We start from the raw sequence: 18,050 nt of genomic DNA on the forward strand, positions 1-18,050 counted from the left end.
TATTTGGCTTGAGAAATGTTCTCTAAACAACAGGAAAGGAACACAATTATGCAATGAGTAAAAGTTCATCTCGGATCCACTTTGAGTAAGGAGAGCTTTGTAAACAGGCAAACAATCTGTAGGGCGTGTGAGGAAGGAAACTAAGCTTTGTTTGCAGCCTTGTAATATTTATTTTGGAGGGACAGAAAATAATACTTAGATCTGAGTTTTATTTCTATGTTCAATTTGAGTTTTGTACAGGGAAGGGAGTCAGAAGTAGAAAACATGAAACCATCCATACACTTATAGGATAAACTCAATTTTGTTTAACATATTTTGTTTAAATTTTGTTTAAAATACCTTATCGCAACTCATGTGACCTCTACAGCACTGATGTTGTTCCTTCTTCCCTCTCTAAATAATCAAGCTCTGTTTTGCAGAGAGATAATGGCTTATTTCACAGTACTGTGTTGTTACTGATCTTGTTATTCTAACTCGCTGCATGCATGCCACAGTTAGGCCCAGTGCACACCAAAAACCTCTAATAGATCCGCAAAACGCTAGAGGTTTTTGAAGCAGATTTCAGAGCGATTCTGGGCAACATGCCTAGCTTTTTTTGGAGCGTTTTTGTGTAGCAGATGTCATATTTTGTTACAGTAAAGCTGCTACTGAACAGCTTCTGTAACAAAAACGCCTGGAAAACCGCTCTGATCTACCGTTTTTCAGAGCGGTTTTCCACTTTCCTATACTTTAACATTGAGGCAGAAACGCCTCAGAAATCTAAAAAATGCTGCAGCCCCCGAGTTTGCGTTTGTAGAAAAAAACAACCCGCTTTGGTGTGCACCAGCCCATTCACTTTCATTAGCCAAACGGTTTTTCCCCTGCAAGCGTTTTAAAAAACGCTCCAGAACTGCTCTGGTGTGCACCAGCCCATAGTGGCTGTATCCCTTGATTTTCCGTTCACTTTTTAAAGAGATCTTGTCAGAATCATAAGCTGGATACCTGTGCATTTAGTCTGTTGCCTTTCTAGAACGTGTTTGTTCCATGGAAAAACTATACTTTGACCGTATTTATACACTTCACTTTGGTTCCATGCACCATATATATAAACAGAATAAAGCTGTCCTTTATAGATAGTGGCGATACTTGATTTACTACAGCTCCACCAACCCACTAGATCAGCTCCACCCACTGGTCAAAAAAGTTAAAGAGGAACTCCAGTGAAAATAATGTAGTAAAAAAAGTGCTTCATTTTTTACCATAATTATGTATAAATGATTTAGTCAGTGTTTGCTCATTGTAAAATCTTTTCTCTCCCAGATTCACATTCTGACATGTATTACATGGTGACATTGTTACTGTGGGCAAGTTATGTAGCTGTTTCTAGCTGCTCTGGCTGTTACAGACAGCTTTAAACAGCCATTTCCTGTCTGTGAACATTGTTACATTGTGGCAGTTTGCCCAGAGTACCGCGGTATTCAGAGCCTCTTGTGGGAGGGGTTTCAGCACAAAATTAGTCACACAGCGCCCCCTGATGGTCTGTTTGTGAAAATCATTCTATTTCTCATGTAAAAGGGTGTATCAGCTACTGATTGGGATAAAGTTCAATTCTTGGTTGGAGTTTCTCTTTAACACTTTGTTTAAAAACAAGAAAATAATGAATGTATTATGCAGTAGAATAAAAAGCAATAATAAAATAATTATTCAATCAAAAATGTTTTTAAAAAAAATATCTCGTCATAATATGATGTAAAATAATAATAATAATACAAGTTATCTTCAATTGATATTGGTATTGTCATCATTCATTTTTAATTAAAATATATGTTAGCTGTTTAACTAGTCTTTTAAAAAATATTTTCAGGTTGAAAAAAAAAATTAAATATAAACCAAAAAAACAAAACAAAACATTTTTTCTAAGATGTATTTTTTTTAGGTTAAACATTTGGTATGAACAGAAAGCCTTATCTGAATTTAAAGAGATGCAAACTTTGTAAGAGCTATAATCAGAGAGTGTCACACCACTAAAAGCATAAAAAAATGCCCAGTACTGAGAGGTGGTTGTACTGGTGGTAGTCAGGTGGTTAAATTGGCAAGTGTGATGTATGATATGTAATATGACTGTATTTTTACTAATTGTATTTTATTCCTGCATTGTTTGTTTGCTGTGATTAGGCTATGTCTCTGCATTGATTGTAAGTTACTGGAGTCAGGTGTGGCATGTGCCATTGTTCTATTGTCTGTTAGCAGACTGGCCTTGCTCTTATCATCTGCTAACATTTGATGTCTGTTTGCTAAGCTTGTTATACTGTCTGGTAGAGAGAGAGAGAGGGGGTCATTCTGGTGTGGGACAGCTAGGTGAAAGCTGTATGCTCCTATATTGATGGAAGTTCTCTGATGTATGGATCAGAATAAAGTGTTCGTCATTGGATTCCATGTCTGCTCACTGTTTATGGACAATCCTCATGTCATGTCATGACATATTGGTGAGCAGTGCTGGGACAGAGCAGACTTTGGAAGACCAGAAGCATGGAGGAGATACTGCAGGTCAGGAGCTGAAAATCACTACCCTTCGGAAATTATGCCGTAAGAGGGGCTTACATCCTGATGGGCTGAAGAAACCTCAGCTTGTGGAACTTTTGATGGAGAGGATACAAGCTGCCAGTAATGGTGAGGCACCAAGTGAAGGTGGAGATGTGCAGACCGATGAAGGCTTGGAGGAACAGTCTCAGGAACAGACCCAGGAAGGTGTTGCCAGAGGTGAGGACATGCTTCACACATTGCTCAGAGTGCTGAGTGAGATGATGGCACAGAATGTGTACCGATCTCAGGGGGGAATGTCACAGCCACATATGGACACTGTCAGACTGTATTCCTTATTCCCTATGTTTGATGAAAGTAAAGAGGAAATTGATGCCTACTTGGAAAATTTTGAACTCATTTGTGAGACACACTGTATTCCAACCAGTGAGTGGCATCGCATTTTGTTAGGAAAGCTGACTGGGCGTGCCAGTGACACTTTTAAATTGCTGCCTCTGGGGCAAAGAATTAACTTTGTGGAAGTGAGACGGGCATTGCTGGCTCGGTATGCCAAAACTCCAGAGGCATACAGACAGTCTTTCCGATCCTTATTTAAGACCTCAAAAGACTCTTTTGCTGAATTTGGAGTGAAGCTGACACACATGTTTAATCAGTGGATTCAGGGCAGTAGTGTCAGGACTTTGGAGGACTTAAAAGAACTGTGTTTGAGAGAACAATTCCTGAGCTGCTGTCCTCCAAAGGTGAAAATGTGGGTGCTGGATCGCAAGCCTCTAACAATGAGGGATGCTGCAAAGTGGGCCGATCAGTTTGTGGAGAACCGGTCCCAGGTGTGTCATCTACCAGAGGATCGGTGTGTCTGTGAAGCATCCAGGACACCATCCTGTGTAGAGCCCAGGCCCACCACTCCAGAGAGGAGTTCTGCCACATCAGCTGGTAGAAGCAACCAGGTGAGGAAGTCATGCTTTGGCTGTGGGTCGACTGAGCACCTGGTAGCAGCATGCCCACATGTTAGCAGAGACAATGGAACTGCTTGGAGTCCTCAGCCTGCTGTTGGCAGGAATGTGGCAACTAACTCCACAGATGTTTCCCCACTCTTAAGAACAATAGCGGAAAGAGAAGATGCCAGAGGGGTTAATTATGTTCGTGTGTCGAATAATATCTTGACCACTGACTCATCTGACTGTGCCCAATCCCATGGAGCTTGCAGGACAAATTCCAAGGTGTACATTGGACACTTGGGAAGCCAAAGCAACAAGTGGGAGTTGAGGCAAGCGTTTGGCTGCTATGGACCTGTGCGCAATATCTGGATCTCCAGGAGTCCACCTGGATTTGGCTTTGTTGAGTTTGAGAGTTCGGACGATGCAGCGAGGGCTGTATTTGAATTGAATGGACAAATCATATGTGGACAGCGAGTAAAAGTGCAACCAGCACATATGAAGACAAGGACAATTAATTATGAACTCCCACCTAGACTGAGAAGGAGTAGATGGACAGAATTGCCACATACCTGTACCTCAGTCTCACCCAACTAATGGGCTCACCTGGGGGTCCAGGAACATATGGGGGAGGAATGTGATGTATGATATGTAATATGACTGTATTTTTACTAATTGTATTTTATTCCTGCATTGTTTGTTTGCTGTGATTAGGCTATGTCTCTGCATTGATTGTAAGTTACTGGAGTCAGGTGGGGCATGTGCCATTGTTCTATTGTCTGTTAGCAGACTGGCCTTGCTCTTATCATCTGCTAACATTTGATGTCTGTTTGCTAAGCTTGTTATACTGTCTGGTAGAGAGAGAGAGGGAGTCATTCTGGTGTGGGACAGCTAGGTGAAAGCTGTATGCTCCTATATTGATGGAAGTTCTCTGATGTATGGATCAGAATAAAGTGTTCGTCATTGGATTCCATGTCTGCTCACTGTTTATGGACAATCCTCATGTCATATCATGACAGCAAGATTTTCAGAAACTATACTATTCTATACTTTGTTATGGTGATGGTTATGGTGCTATGGTGGTATAGTGGTTAGCACTCTTGCCTTGCAGCGCTGGGTCCCTGGTTTGAATCCCAGCAAGGGTACTATCTGTGCAAAGTTTGTATCTTCTTCCAGTGTCTGTGTAGGTTTCCTCCAGGCACTCCGGTTTCCTCCCACATCCCAAAAACATACAGATAAGTTAATTGGCTTCCCCCTAAATTGGACCTAGACTACGATACATACACTACACCACAGTTCCCCAACCCTGTCCTCAAGGCCCACCAACAGTACATGTTTTGCAGGAAACCACACACATGCACAGGTGAGGTAATTAGTGTCTCAGCAGAGCTGATTAACTACTTCTGTGGATTTCCACAAAACGTGCTCTGTTGGTGGGCCATGAGGACAGGGTTGGGGAACACTACACGATACATACTTAGACTTATTATGACTATGGTAGGGATTAGATTGTGAACCCCTCTGAGTGACAGGTGGCAAGACCACACTCTGTACAGCGCTGCGTAATATGTTGGCACTATATAAATACTAAATAATAATAATACATTCACAATTCTCCAAAATACGATCAGTAATAATAGTCATTAACAGTATATGATTCATTTAATAACAATAATAATACAAATTATCTCTTCTTGCTAGTAGTGTTGTAATCATTAGCTTTTAGTAAAAATATGACATGTTAACTGTTCAACTGTCTTTTTAAAATATTTTTGTCTTGTTAAAATGAAAAAAAAAAAAAATGTTTTCCAAGATTTCACTTTTTTGGGGGGATAATCTCTCGCTCGACATACAAAAAGCGTTTGACACAGTATCATGGGAGTATCTGTTCACTCTGTTATCGACCTGGGGCTTCGGACACAATTTCATCACTTGGATCAGAGCCCTTTATTGCTCCCCGGGCGCATATGTTAAATATAGTGGGCACAAATCGACAACCTTTCCTATCGGTAGAGGCACTCGACAGGGATGCCCACTGTCGCCGTTGTTGTTTGCTCTAATCATGGAGCCTTTGGCTCTCTTAATTAATAACCACAATGATATACAGGGGATTACTGTGGCGGGACAACAGCACAAACTGTGCATGTATGCAGACGACGTAATTCTCACACTATCAAATCCTCAAGTCTCCTTATCCAATCTTACTGACACACTTATGACATTTGAAGATATGTCTGACCTAAAGATAAACAACTTAAAATCCAAAGCGCTAAATATCAACCTACCAGAAACAACTGCCCTAGACCTGCAAAGAAATTATGAATTCAAATGGGAGACCCACAAGTTAAAATACTTAGGTATTTATTTAACTAACTCATATGACTCAATATTTAAAGCCAATTTCCCAACGCTACTCAATGAGGTCTCCAAATTGTTGGAATGTTGGAAGAGGTAGGTGATTTCATGGCTGGGTCGGATAGCTGCGGTCAAGATGACAATTTTGCCCAAGTTCCTATATGCGTTTAGGGTGCTACCAGTTCCTGTGCCTTCCCCCTATCTTAAGAAAATACAATCTCTCTTCTACTCCTTTATATGGAAGAATTCAGGACCCCGTATCTCGAGAACCACACTATACCGTCTCACTACAGACGGAGGCCTGGGTGTCCCTAATGTGGCAGCTTATTACAAAGCGGCACAAATAGCGCAACTCACATTATGGCATGAGGAAGACCGACCACCCATATGGTGTAACATTGAACACTCGATCTGCTCCCCCATGTCCCTCCGCAACCTTTTATGGCTTACTGCCGCGCAACGTAAACCTATTAAGAACCCACTCTTGATACATTCTTTAAAGGTTTGGAGTCAAGTTAGACATAAGGAAAAGCTACAATCCCCACACCTACCTCTCATGTCATTCTTAGGCCATCCTGACATTCTTCCAGGTCTCCATAACCCCTCAGCCTTTGCGTGGTGGCAACAAAACAAACTAACCTCAATATATAGCTTAGTGACTGACAATTCTCCCAAATCCTTTGCTTACTTACAGGAGCACAAACAAATCCCAGACGCAGAGCTATTTCGATACCTGCAAATATCACATTTCATTAGGAAATATATTAGACCTCATGAATCCTTACTCACTAGAACCTGTTTCGAACATATCTGTGCCTCAAACCCAGGCGCCCCAGGACTTATCTCCATACTCTATAAAAACGCAATCTCCCCCCACAATCTTCCCAAACCACAATATATTTCTAGATGGGAGAAAGACCTTAATATCACTCTAGATATCGAGGACCTGCAATATATGTGGAAGTGTACCCCAGCTGTCTCCATCAGTTCAGCCCTAGTAGAGGCACAATACAAAGTATTGCTTCGGTGGTATCTGACTCCAGACCGAATTGCAAAATTTAACCCGGGTCACAACGACTTATGCTTTAGAGCATGTGGGCAAAAAGGCACTTTTCTACATATATGGTGGTCATGCCCAAAAGTACGCAGATTATGGAGTAGGGTATATCAGGTAATATATTCCTCAGTTAGACTACAGATCCCCAAGCTCCCCGAAGTGGCCTTACTGGGTATTAAACCCCCAGACATATCTAAAGACCAACATAAATTACTAATGCACATTTGTCTCGCTGCCAACCGTGTAATTGCCCGCTCTTGGAGATCCCCAGCTCTTCCTCTACACGCCTTTAAATGCAACCTTAGTCACGCCCTTTGTTTCGACAGAATGAAAGCTATAACAAATGACACTCTCCCACAGTTTGAAAAGGTCTGGAAACCTTACTTTGTACACTATGCCCATTGGCTTCCTGCGTCTTTCACAGCTGTATAATTTAATAAAAGCCTCCCTGGGCACCACCCATGCACTGAAATACAGCATCACGGTGGGATAGACACTGCTCGGCTCCACTCTCTTCTTACCCCTTCCCTCCTATCACCTTTCCCCCCTCTGTTTACTCTTCTCTCTCTCCTACCTCTCCCCTGATGGTCTCTGTCCCATCAAGATGATCCACTAAATAATGAAGTTAGCCATATAACACCTCTTATACTTCTGGAGTAGCCCATGGGTCAATTTCATAAGACCAACTTTAACACCCTCTTGACCCCTGATCTACACAAAAATTCGACAGGTACAAACTGTCAAGATCATTGAGCCACCGCTTCTGTGCGGTGGTCTACTATTTTTAATATTATCCCATTAAGTTAACTGTTGACTGGGGATATCAGCAATTGTTGCCTTAGTGCTGCTGATATCCACAATGTTTATATATGTAATGTTTCCTGCCTTTGCAGATTCTGTTGTGCCTTAAACTGAATTTAAACTTGCGCTAAGTTGTTATCTGTAAAATGCACTTTGATATTGCACAGATGTATCGCTTTTTATATTCAAAACCAATAAATACTTTTTGAGAAAAATGAGGTTTAATATTTGCTGTCAATAGAAAGCCTTCTATGTATCTAAAGAAATTATCCCAAGATTCTGTATGTCGGGTAAACTGTACAAGTGCTGTGATCATAGAAAGTGTCACATCACTTTTTTTACAGTATTAATTTATAAATTATTGAGTCAGTGTGTGCCCATTGTAAACACTTTCATTACTCTGAATTACAGTCTGAATTTTATCACAGGTGGAGACATCTTTAGTCGTGTTAGGTACAGTTCTGCAGAATGTTTGTTTCTGAGGATTCCGAAGCCAGTGAAAGTAATGCCTGGTCTCCCAGAATGCTCTAGAAGAATATAGCATAGCGAAACATCACTGGGAGGGCGAGGGCTACATACCAATATACAGCCATTTTATTACTATTTATCGGATTTATATAGTGCCAACATATCACGCGTCAATGTGCAATAAGTAAGGTAACAGATAATGATATTAGGGGTGACAGACAACACAACACAGGTAATAAGCGATAAGATACACAATGCCGGATCATACACTGTAAGAGTAGTAGTCCCAGTAAGACAAGTTCACGTTATTCTGTGGGTGGATTGCACAATCAAGTATGATGCACAAGGATCGAGGGTCCTACCAAAGGTTCACAATCTAAAGGGAGGGAATGGTGACGTGATAAGAGGTGGGCTGCATCAAGAGATCTTTAGCAGAACGAGTTAGGGCACTGAGTGAGTTGGGTAGGCCTTCTTAAAGAGGTGGGTTTTGGCGGCTTGTTTGAAGGTGTTGAAGGAGGGGAAAGCCTGATGGGCCGTGGGAGAGAGTTCCACAGCATCGGGGCAGCTCTAGTAAAGTCCTGTAGTTGTGCATGGGAGTGTGAGATACATGGGGTGGTTAGGAGGAGGTCGTTGGAGGAACGAGGTAGGAGTTAAGGTATGTAAATCTTCAGACAAGGTAAGAGATGTAGGTCGGGCAAGACTTGTGTATAGATTTGTAGGCCAGACATAGGATCTTGACGCTGATTCTGAAGCAGATCGGGAGCCAGTGAAGGGATGTACATAGGGGAGTCGAGGAGACAGAACGGTGGGAGGAGCAGATTAGTCTGGCTGCTGCGTTCATGATTGATTGTAGGGTTGCAAAGTAGTTCAGAGGAAAGCCTGACAAGAGGATGTTGCAGTAGTCAACATATACTAAAGATATAGGAAGTGCTTCTGAAGCTGAAACCAGGAAATATATGCTATATATCACTATAGTGCCTCTTTAAACTTTTCATACACTATACTATACTTTGTTTGTGCTCTGTGTTTAGGACTCACCACTAAAAGCAGTACAAATGCTTTGGGTCAATCTAATTATGGACACCTTTGCATCCCTGGCGTTAGCAACAGAACCCCCTACGGAATCGCTACTTCTACGCAAACCATACGGCAGAAACAAGCCCCTCATATCTCGCACCATGATGAAGAATATACTTGGTCATGCGGTCTACCAGCTCATCATCATCTTCACGTTGTTGTTTGTTGGTAAGCATCTACAGATTTAGCATGAACCACAAGGTGGACATATAAATGAAATCCAGCTATCATTTAATGTAGTTATGTATGCGCTAAAATACATGTATCTTAAAAACAGCTAGCAAGAGTACCAGAAGCTGTGTTTATATTAGCTTTCTGCCTGACCAGGTTCAGTTGCATTGTGCCATGCTGTCAATCAGAGGCTTTGAACTTACTGACAGGAGGATAGCGCAGTGTGATGACCCAGTCAGATGGGGATGCTTCTTCCTTTGTATACTGATTGGCAAGGGGTGGGTTGTTTTTTAAGCTAAAAATCAAATTGTAAGGGAATCCTTACTGTTGCTTCTCAGGGAATGTAATTTTTTTTTCTAGGAAGATACGTTTGATTCCATAAAGGTGTAAACTAGTTAATTTAATAAAAAAAAAAACAAGACATGAATGCCTTACTCTCCTGGTGGCTCCCTTTTTCTGTATCTCCATGTTCCACAATTGGTGATGTCAGAGAAGCATCAACAAGAGATTATTGCGAGAGGAGGGCAGCCTCTGGGAGAGTGAGAAATGCAGGAGAGTATGGACTTAAATATGCACTATAATAATATCTGCTTCCCTGTGCTACTTTGGGTGGCTGACATTGTGGGCTGCTGTATTAGAGGGAAGGTAAAATATTGGGGGCCCCAGGCCCCCCTGCAGCTGTAGGGTCTGCTGCCCCAGTAGTTATGCCCCTGGTGAGTACCGATGTAAGTAAGACCCAAATGGCAGATACAGTAATGCTTAAAGTGAACCAGAGACAAAGCACCCTCATGTATTTTACCATAGAAATCAGTGGGAACATTAGAGAAAACATTTACCATGCTCTCTGTTCCATCCTCACTGCTAAAAGTGTCTGTTATCTAGCTGAGATAAGAATCCCGGACTGAGCATTGAGTCTGGCTTTGCTATAATGACTCAGCTATAATGATTCCTGAGCAAAGCCAGCAGGGGGCAGGCTTGGACTTGAAGACAGCAAAGAACACAGTCTCAGCTATAATTATTCTGTAGCAAAGCCAGACCGACTGCTTAGTCGGGATTCTTATCTTAGAGGTGATAACAGGCAAATTAAACAGAGAACAATGTAACAAAGAGCAGATTAGGTGTTTACTGTCATGTTCCCACTGATTTATAAGGTAAAATACAAGAGGATGCTTCATCTCTGGTTCTCTTTAAAGGGTACCTGTAGGGGAAAAAAGTGCCCCAAATGGTTACTCAGACTCTGGGTTTCCTTAGAGGCTTCCCCGTCCTCATCCGCCAGGCCGTTCCAGCGCTGTATCCACTGAAAGACATTCGACAAGGTCTTGTCGACAGCTTGCGTATCTGCAGTAGCACAGACCCTCGTGGCTTTTCTACTTAAAGTGGGATACAACTCTGACATAACATTCATTAACCACTTCAGTATCAGCAGTCTCTGCCCCCTTAAGGACCAGAGACTGCTGGTACGGTAAACCGCCACCTCCTGACGAATTGCCGCAATAATCCGCCGCTGCTGCCGGTCACGCCGTTCTGTCCCCGCCACAGGTCCCTCTCTCTGCTGTCCCTATGATGGCAGAGCACTGTGCGCCGGTCAGGAGCCGCTTTCATTGGCTCCTGATGCTGTCCATCAATGTAAGCCAATGGGATTGGCTTACAGTGAAGACAGGGCCAGGAGCCAATGAAAACGGCTCCTGACCGCCTCACAGAGCTCTGCCAATATAGAGACGGCAGGGCAAGTGTATTGCGGCGGGGAGAAAATGACGCAATCGGCAGTAACGGCGGGGACGCGCAATTCAGCAGGATGTTGAATCTACGTCCAGTAAGGGCCGCAGCACCACCTGCTGGACGTAGATTTATACTGCGTCGGTCCAGAACCAGTTAAAAATGTATTTTCATACTTGTTTTTTTACGCATACAGTTATTATATTTGCTTGCGTGCACAAGTAATGTCTGTCTACTAATTACAGTTTACCAAAGTACAGTATATCTGCTCTGAAAGCTGGTATTGCATTTTATTGCATAACTGCTGTATTTATATAGTAAAATCTATTTAGTGATCACTTTCTAGCTCTTTCTGCTTCTCAGCTCAGTACAGCTCAGTTCCGGCAGTTTGCTAATGTTTACTAAATGTATCTAAAGGTGCATACACACATCAGATTTTTTTTAACGACCCGTTGTTTGGACGTCCGGTCGTTCAGTCGTCCGGACGTCAAATCCGGCGTGTGTACAGTCCGTCGTTCAGCTGATAAGACTGGTCTTGAACGATCCACCTGGCGGATCGTTCAAGTCCAGTCTTATCAGCTGAACAACGGACTGTACACACATCCGACCGGACGTCCAAACAACGGGTCATTTGAAAAAATCTGACGCGTGTACGAGCCTTAAGTGTACAAAGAAATGTAAACAACTGATAATTTTTTTACCTCTTCGGATGCGACCAGAAGCTTCCCACTGAAGCAAGGAGTTTTCCACCGGAGAACAAATTGCTGTGTTTAACTGTTTGGATGCTGTTCTGCTACAGTTTTTTTTTTTGTGTGCTAGTAGATTATATGCTGTATATAATCCTTTAGAGTAAAGAGGAAAAGTTTCATACCACTTAAAGCCCGAGCTGGTCCGTGCTACTGCACAGGTGCAGTGCAGCCACCCTTCAATGGCACTCATTGCTGGAATGGTGAGGTTCACAGAGACAGGGGAAGCCTCTGACGGATACAGAGCCTTTCCTCTCCCGAGGTAAGTATATGTCTTAGATGTTTGAAAAACTCACAGGTTTGCTTTAAACTGAACTGCCAGTTTCATCACAGCTTGTAACACAGCTGGTCTGTTTGTTGTCCTATCGAGACAGTTTACTTGCTAGATTTCTCTTTTCTATGAAGAATTCAGCTTTAAAATAATGAAAGCTACTTACTGTTCTTCTTGCTGTATCTATTGTAGGTGAGATCTTCTTTGACATTGACAGTGGTAGAAACGCCCCGCTGCATTCCCCTCCTTCTGAACATTACACAATCATTTTTAACACCTTTGTCATGATGCAGTTGTTCAATGAGATAAACGCGCGCAAAATCCACGGAGAGAGGAATGTATTCGATGGTATCTTTGCAAATCCAATTTTCTGTAGCATAGTGCTGGGCACTTTTGCAGTCCAGGTAAGCACATTAACAATCTAAGGTTGCCTTTTTTGTTAATTTATTTAAGTTTCTCAAGCTGTTTGCGGTTGTAACCTCTATTTGGGCTTAGGCAAAAGGCCTTATGGGATAATTATACTGTTGCACATAAGTACACTTATCTGTTTGCTCTCTAGAGTGCATCAAAAAAGTACATTGGACCCCCACCTAGTAGGTCCAGACCACGAGATCTGGCCTTTTTGGCCAACTCAATTACACCAATGTAGAGGAATGAAATTAGGAAAAACAAAGTTGATTTCAAAAGCAGCTTAGCCTGGCTCAACTCCTTAACTGAAAGGTCCTAAAAAAATAAGAGTTTCACTTACCTGGGGTTCCTGCCAGCCCCCTGTAGCCGATCTGTGCCCACGCTGTGTCATACCGATCCTTCGTTCCTCCGCCGCGGCTCACTTTTTTCTTATAGTGGAAGTCGACGCCCACTGCACCCTGGCCACGCGTATCCTCGTACGTGTTCCCGTGGCCTGGAGCGTCCTGTGCAGGCGCAGTATGAGAAAATCTCTACTAGAACGCTCCCTGCAAAGGGAGTGTAAACAAGGATGCGTGCAGCCTGGGCCACACAGGCGCAGTGGACACCAGTTTCAAGTAGCGAAAGTGAGCAGCAGCGGGGCAACGGAAGATCGGTATGTCACGTCGTGGGCACAGGTCGGCTGCAGGGGACTGGCTTATTTTCTTAGGACCTTTCAGTTCTGCTTTAAAGCAGGCCTGAAGCAAAGAAAAACGTATGATATAATGAATTGTATGTGTAATACGGATAATGAATAGAACATTAATAGCAAATAAAGGAGTATCTTATTTTTATTTTTACTTATATATCTTTAAAAAAAAAATAACAACATTGCATCATTCTGTCGTATGCAGGTTGCAAAGCACTGCTAATATTTTAAACTATAAAACAGAGCAGAGCTAACGACCCTTTGAACTCTCCTGCAGTAAAACCTTATCTCAAGTTGTCTCTCACTGTTTCTTGGCTGTTTAAGTGCTTCAGAAAACAGGACGGTCTTTGACCCAAGTTGGATTGAAGAGCTCAGAGAATCTCTTTTGCATAGATAACAACTGAAGTTTTTTTTAACTCTTCCTGTATTGGAAAACAATATGAGACTCTTTTCTTTGCTGCGAATGTTCTATTTCTTAGCTGTACTACACATACAATTCATTATCTGATAAGTTTTTTTTTGCTGAAGGTTTGCTTTAAATCCCATCTTAATCAAAGGTTGAAAACCCACAGCAGTAGTAGTGATGGCTAGTTTAGTACTGCCTTTTTAGCCTTGCCACTTCAGAAGACATTTTCAGGCTCGTCCGCCTTCCAGGTTCCTCCCACAGTTAAGACATTGCCGCTTGCTATAAGTTCCTATGAGTCCTAGGAGGGAAGGATACCAAGCAACCACTGCTTATCAGAAAATAATGATGGGAAGCAATTACACTAGCAGTACAGTGCCCTGCTGTGGGTTTCTTTTTGGGATTAGATGGTGCCCATCCAACTATTTTCTTGGCAGATTCGATCACACAGATCAATGTCCCAACATGGCCACTTGATTGTAATTTTGTTTCATTTCCAGCCAAGGTATGCTCCCTTTTGATTTTGGCTGGAAATTAATCGAAATTATGATCGAGTGGACATGTTGGGACATGGATCTGTGTGATCAAGTCTGCTGAGAAAAATGTAGACAGCGTTGGATGGGCATAGACAACGTTGGATGGGCATAGACGGTGGTACATAGTGGTGGGACATGGACAGCTGGCTGATGGACCCGCCAGGTCTCCCCCCAAGTTTTAATGGTGTTCCAGGGCCCTATTTTGATGCACAGTGCTTGCAGCAAGCGCTCTCACCTATCGTCTGGCATGCTTCCTCCTGTGTCCTGTCTCCTTCCTGCTGGCATAGCTAGGTACAAGCTGCAGGATAATTCAGAAACCCATAGCAGTACTAGTGATGGCTACAAGCTGCAGGATAATTGAGAACAGGCGCCATGGCGGGGATGTAGAGTTGTAGACAGAAGGACATGAGGGAGTGCGCCGGATGGGTGAGTGTACTCCGCTTCCATGCACTCTGAAGAAGCCCCGGGGGACCACTATTTGATGGGGGGAGATGTGGCGCGCCCGTCAGCCAGCCTGGTTGCAACAGTTTTATAGATTTTTAATGGATTTCAAACTAAAATCTACTGAAAATCTATTTGTAGAGTGTGGCAGGATTAGATCTCTTTCTGATCAGATTTCAATCAGAGAAGCATCTATCTTTTGAGCATGTTGAGTGGCCATGTGCCAGTGTATGGAAACCTTTATTGTACTGGACATGTACAAACTGCAGTTATGACAACATAATAGTTTGGTTACAGTAAATAAGTTAACACTTTCTCTGAAACATACACGTCACCATGCAGGCTGAAAGATAAATAAAGTACATGCTAGTCCATAAAGATTGAAAACCTTTGTCAGCTAATCAAAATGTCCTTATAGAAGCAGGGATTTTGGCGCCCACCTCGCGCCCCATAGTGCTGAAGCTTAGCGTGGCTATAGCAGTAATGCTATAGTCCGAGCCCCGTGCACGGGTAATTCGGGAGTGCCGGCGATTGCCGGACCCCAAATTACTTCTCCCTCCGAGTTGCGACGACTTAGAGGGGAAATAGTATTAATTTGGCTCAACCTGCTCTGAAAAAGCCCTGGGCGCCAGAGAGCCATGTACAGTATGCATCCTTATTGGTATCATGTGTCTGAACATGTCAGAACTGCAGTCCCTCACTTTTTTTCTCCAAACATTCTAACCTTTTTATACAGTACCCAAAACTTATATAATTTTTACTTGGTGGTGGGGGCTGTAAGGGCGCACTGTAGTAGATCCAAGTTCATAGATCTGCTACTATAGCCTGAAATTGATGTGTTTTCTTAAAAGTATTGTTGCTGCTTTGTATCTTGAAAAAGTTTTCCTCTTCCTGCAAACTGTGTTGAAATCTGATTACAGAAATATCATATCTGCAGCTCTTTCCACCCTCTCTGATATCTCTCCTCTTACCCCCTCCCATCTGATGAATCAAGTTGTCTGCCATCCTGCATGCAGACAGGCTTGTTCTCAGATAATACTGAACACACACAGCAGCTGTCTTGTCTCTGCACAGAAAGCAGACAGCGTGACTTTAATATGGCAAGAAACAGCAAGAGTACTTCATTTAATTTTCAAAATATTGTAGTGGGTTTATATACTTAGATCAACTACAGGGTCCTTTCAAATTGATTGGACATGACTTAATTAAGTTGAACCAGGATAACGTTACAAAACCTAAGTTATCCAGCAAGTTTGGACTGTATTTATTAAAAACGTTCTGCTAACAGTTGGCAAAAGATTGCAATCTGCGATTGGGTCATGCTGGATCATAGTGAGAATTGCTAAGAGGTTGTGAAATAGCAGTTTTGTTATTGCAGTAACTTGCACACTACTGCAATCTTTCGTCACCTAATATGAAAAAGTTTTTAAGAAATCCAATCCAAGTCTGCTGGACCACTGAGGTTCTCCATTGTCTTGTCCAATTCTCCAGCTTCAGTAAATCAGGGTCAGTATTATGCAGTGTTTCTGTATATTTTCTTTACATTTTTTTTTTGTATTCTCTTTATTTCAGATTTTGATTGTCCAATTCGGAGGGAAGCCCTTCAGCTGCACGCCTTTAAATGCACAACAATGGCTGTGGTGCCTCTTTGTGGGAGTGGGGGAGCTTGTCTGGGGACAGGTGAAATAATGCTGTATGAATATCCAACTGATGCACTGATTGATTTGTCCTAAAGGGTACCTGTTTCCTATACATGAAACCGAAGATCTTAAGATAGGAAAAAAGTATCTGTTACAACTTTAATTCTCTAAAGTCAGTGCTAGCACACAATCAGTTCCTTTCCTTATAGAAGTGATGTAAACAAGTAGAGGTCTCCTGCAGACACCTTGTGCTTTAAAAGTGTAGTTAGCATAGCTGGGAGTGTAGTAAGTGTAGCTGGGAGTGGAGTGAGTGTAGGTGGGAGTTAGTATAGTTGGGAGTGTAGTGAGTGTAGTTAGTGTAGCTGGGAGTGTAGTTAGTGTAGTTTGGAGTGTAGTTAGTGTAGTTTGGAGTGTAGTTAGTGTAACTAGGAGTGTAGTTAGTGTAACTAGGAGTGTAGTTAATGTAGCTGGGAGTGTAGTGAGTGTTGCTGGGAGTGTAGTTAGTGCAGCTGAGAGTGCAGTTAGTGTAGCTGGGAGTGTAGTTGGGAATGTAGTGATTGTAACTGGGGGGGGGCAACAGGGGTTAGTGTAGCTGGGCAGAGTAGCTTAGACAGAGACAGTTTAGGGTAAAAGGTCCATAAGACACCCCTGGGGCTCCGGAGGCGCATGCGAAGTCGCGTTTGGCGTGATCCTACGTATTTAAGTAGATGAGTAAAGGGTTTTTTTTTCAATATGGCAGCTCTGATAACGCTGATATATCGGTGAAACTAGTCAGCCAAGCTAGTGTAATCCCACACTGTCGCCCAAGGTTCATGGGGACCTGGGTGAGACTGTGTCATGCCTTATGAAAATCCTATATTGTCTCAATGTGTTGCTATAAGTAATTGACGGCTGCAATTTGGCCGCTATAAGACTATTATATGCAAGCAATATATGATTTATTCTCTGAATCTCACCCAAGGATGTATGGCTGGGATTGGGCCGTGTCTGGAAGATCTGTAGCTATGGTTTGATCCCTATATATCGGGATCCAGTGACACTTGGTGTTTGCTCTATATACAGCATAAGGCATCCATCTGGAAAGATTGCATCAATTTAACGATTCCATTGCTGCTTTTTGAACTTTAGGTGCCAGGTCTTTTCGTGGCATTCATAATTCATTTGAGTATCTCCTTTGGAGTACTATATACATAATCTCTGCAATAATACTGGGGATGCTTAGTTCCTTCCTGGATAACTATAGGCAGTTTAGCTGTTGCGACAGTCATTATGTGGGCACTCTATGCCATGCCATTTTTTGTTGGGGGTTATATTGTAATGAGGGGGTAGGTTATAGAGGGTGGCTTGTGGGCTTGAAGTAGGGTTTTCGATATGTACTAGATTGTTCTACAACAATAAAATTTGATATATATATATATATATATATACATATATATATATATATGGTTGTTTTGTGATGTCATGTGGGGGGAAAAAGGCCTGAGAGTTTTTGTTGGTTTTTCAGGATTTGTAATTAAGTAATTAGTGAGCAAACAAAGAAGAGAATTGTTTACACAGCGTTTGTAGACTTGCAGCACAATCTAATAATGTTGGCTTGTAATAACAAATTTATCAAAAAGCAGATAAATTAAAGTTTAACGGGCATAAAATAAAAAATCAATTATTTATTTTTATCTGGTAAACAAGTGACCTTGATTCACTAACCGGCGCAAAGTGAGTTTGGACATCTTAAAGTTTAAGACATCCAAACTAAGGCGCTAAGTACTTATTGCACATAAAATGTCGCACTTCACACGTTAACTCGGTGTGCCGAAAACGTT

At 42.2% G+C, this 18,050-nt stretch overlaps 1 protein-coding gene across 14 annotated transcripts in view; it reads left to right on the forward strand.

The window, feature by feature from the left end:
* The window catches only part of ATP2B3 (ATPase plasma membrane Ca2+ transporting 3), a 495,057-nt gene that overhangs the window by 442,064 nt on the left and 34,943 nt on the right, over positions 1 to 18,050 (forward strand). For all 14 annotated transcript variants that reach the window (XM_068248338.1, XM_068248335.1, XM_068248345.1 and 11 more), the window contains 3 exons: positions 9,168 to 9,381; positions 12,310 to 12,521; positions 16,163 to 16,270. In XM_068248338.1, coding sequence (XP_068104439.1) covers positions 9,168 to 9,381; positions 12,310 to 12,521; positions 16,163 to 16,270 — 534 coding nt within the window. The remainder of the gene's footprint in view (positions 1 to 9,167; positions 9,382 to 12,309; positions 12,522 to 16,162; positions 16,271 to 18,050) is intronic.

Source organism: Hyperolius riggenbachi, chromosome 8 (genome assembly GCF_040937935.1).
Source record: "Hyperolius riggenbachi isolate aHypRig1 chromosome 8, aHypRig1.pri, whole genome shotgun sequence".
Lineage (NCBI taxonomy): Eukaryota > Metazoa > Chordata > Amphibia > Anura > Hyperoliidae > Hyperolius > Hyperolius riggenbachi.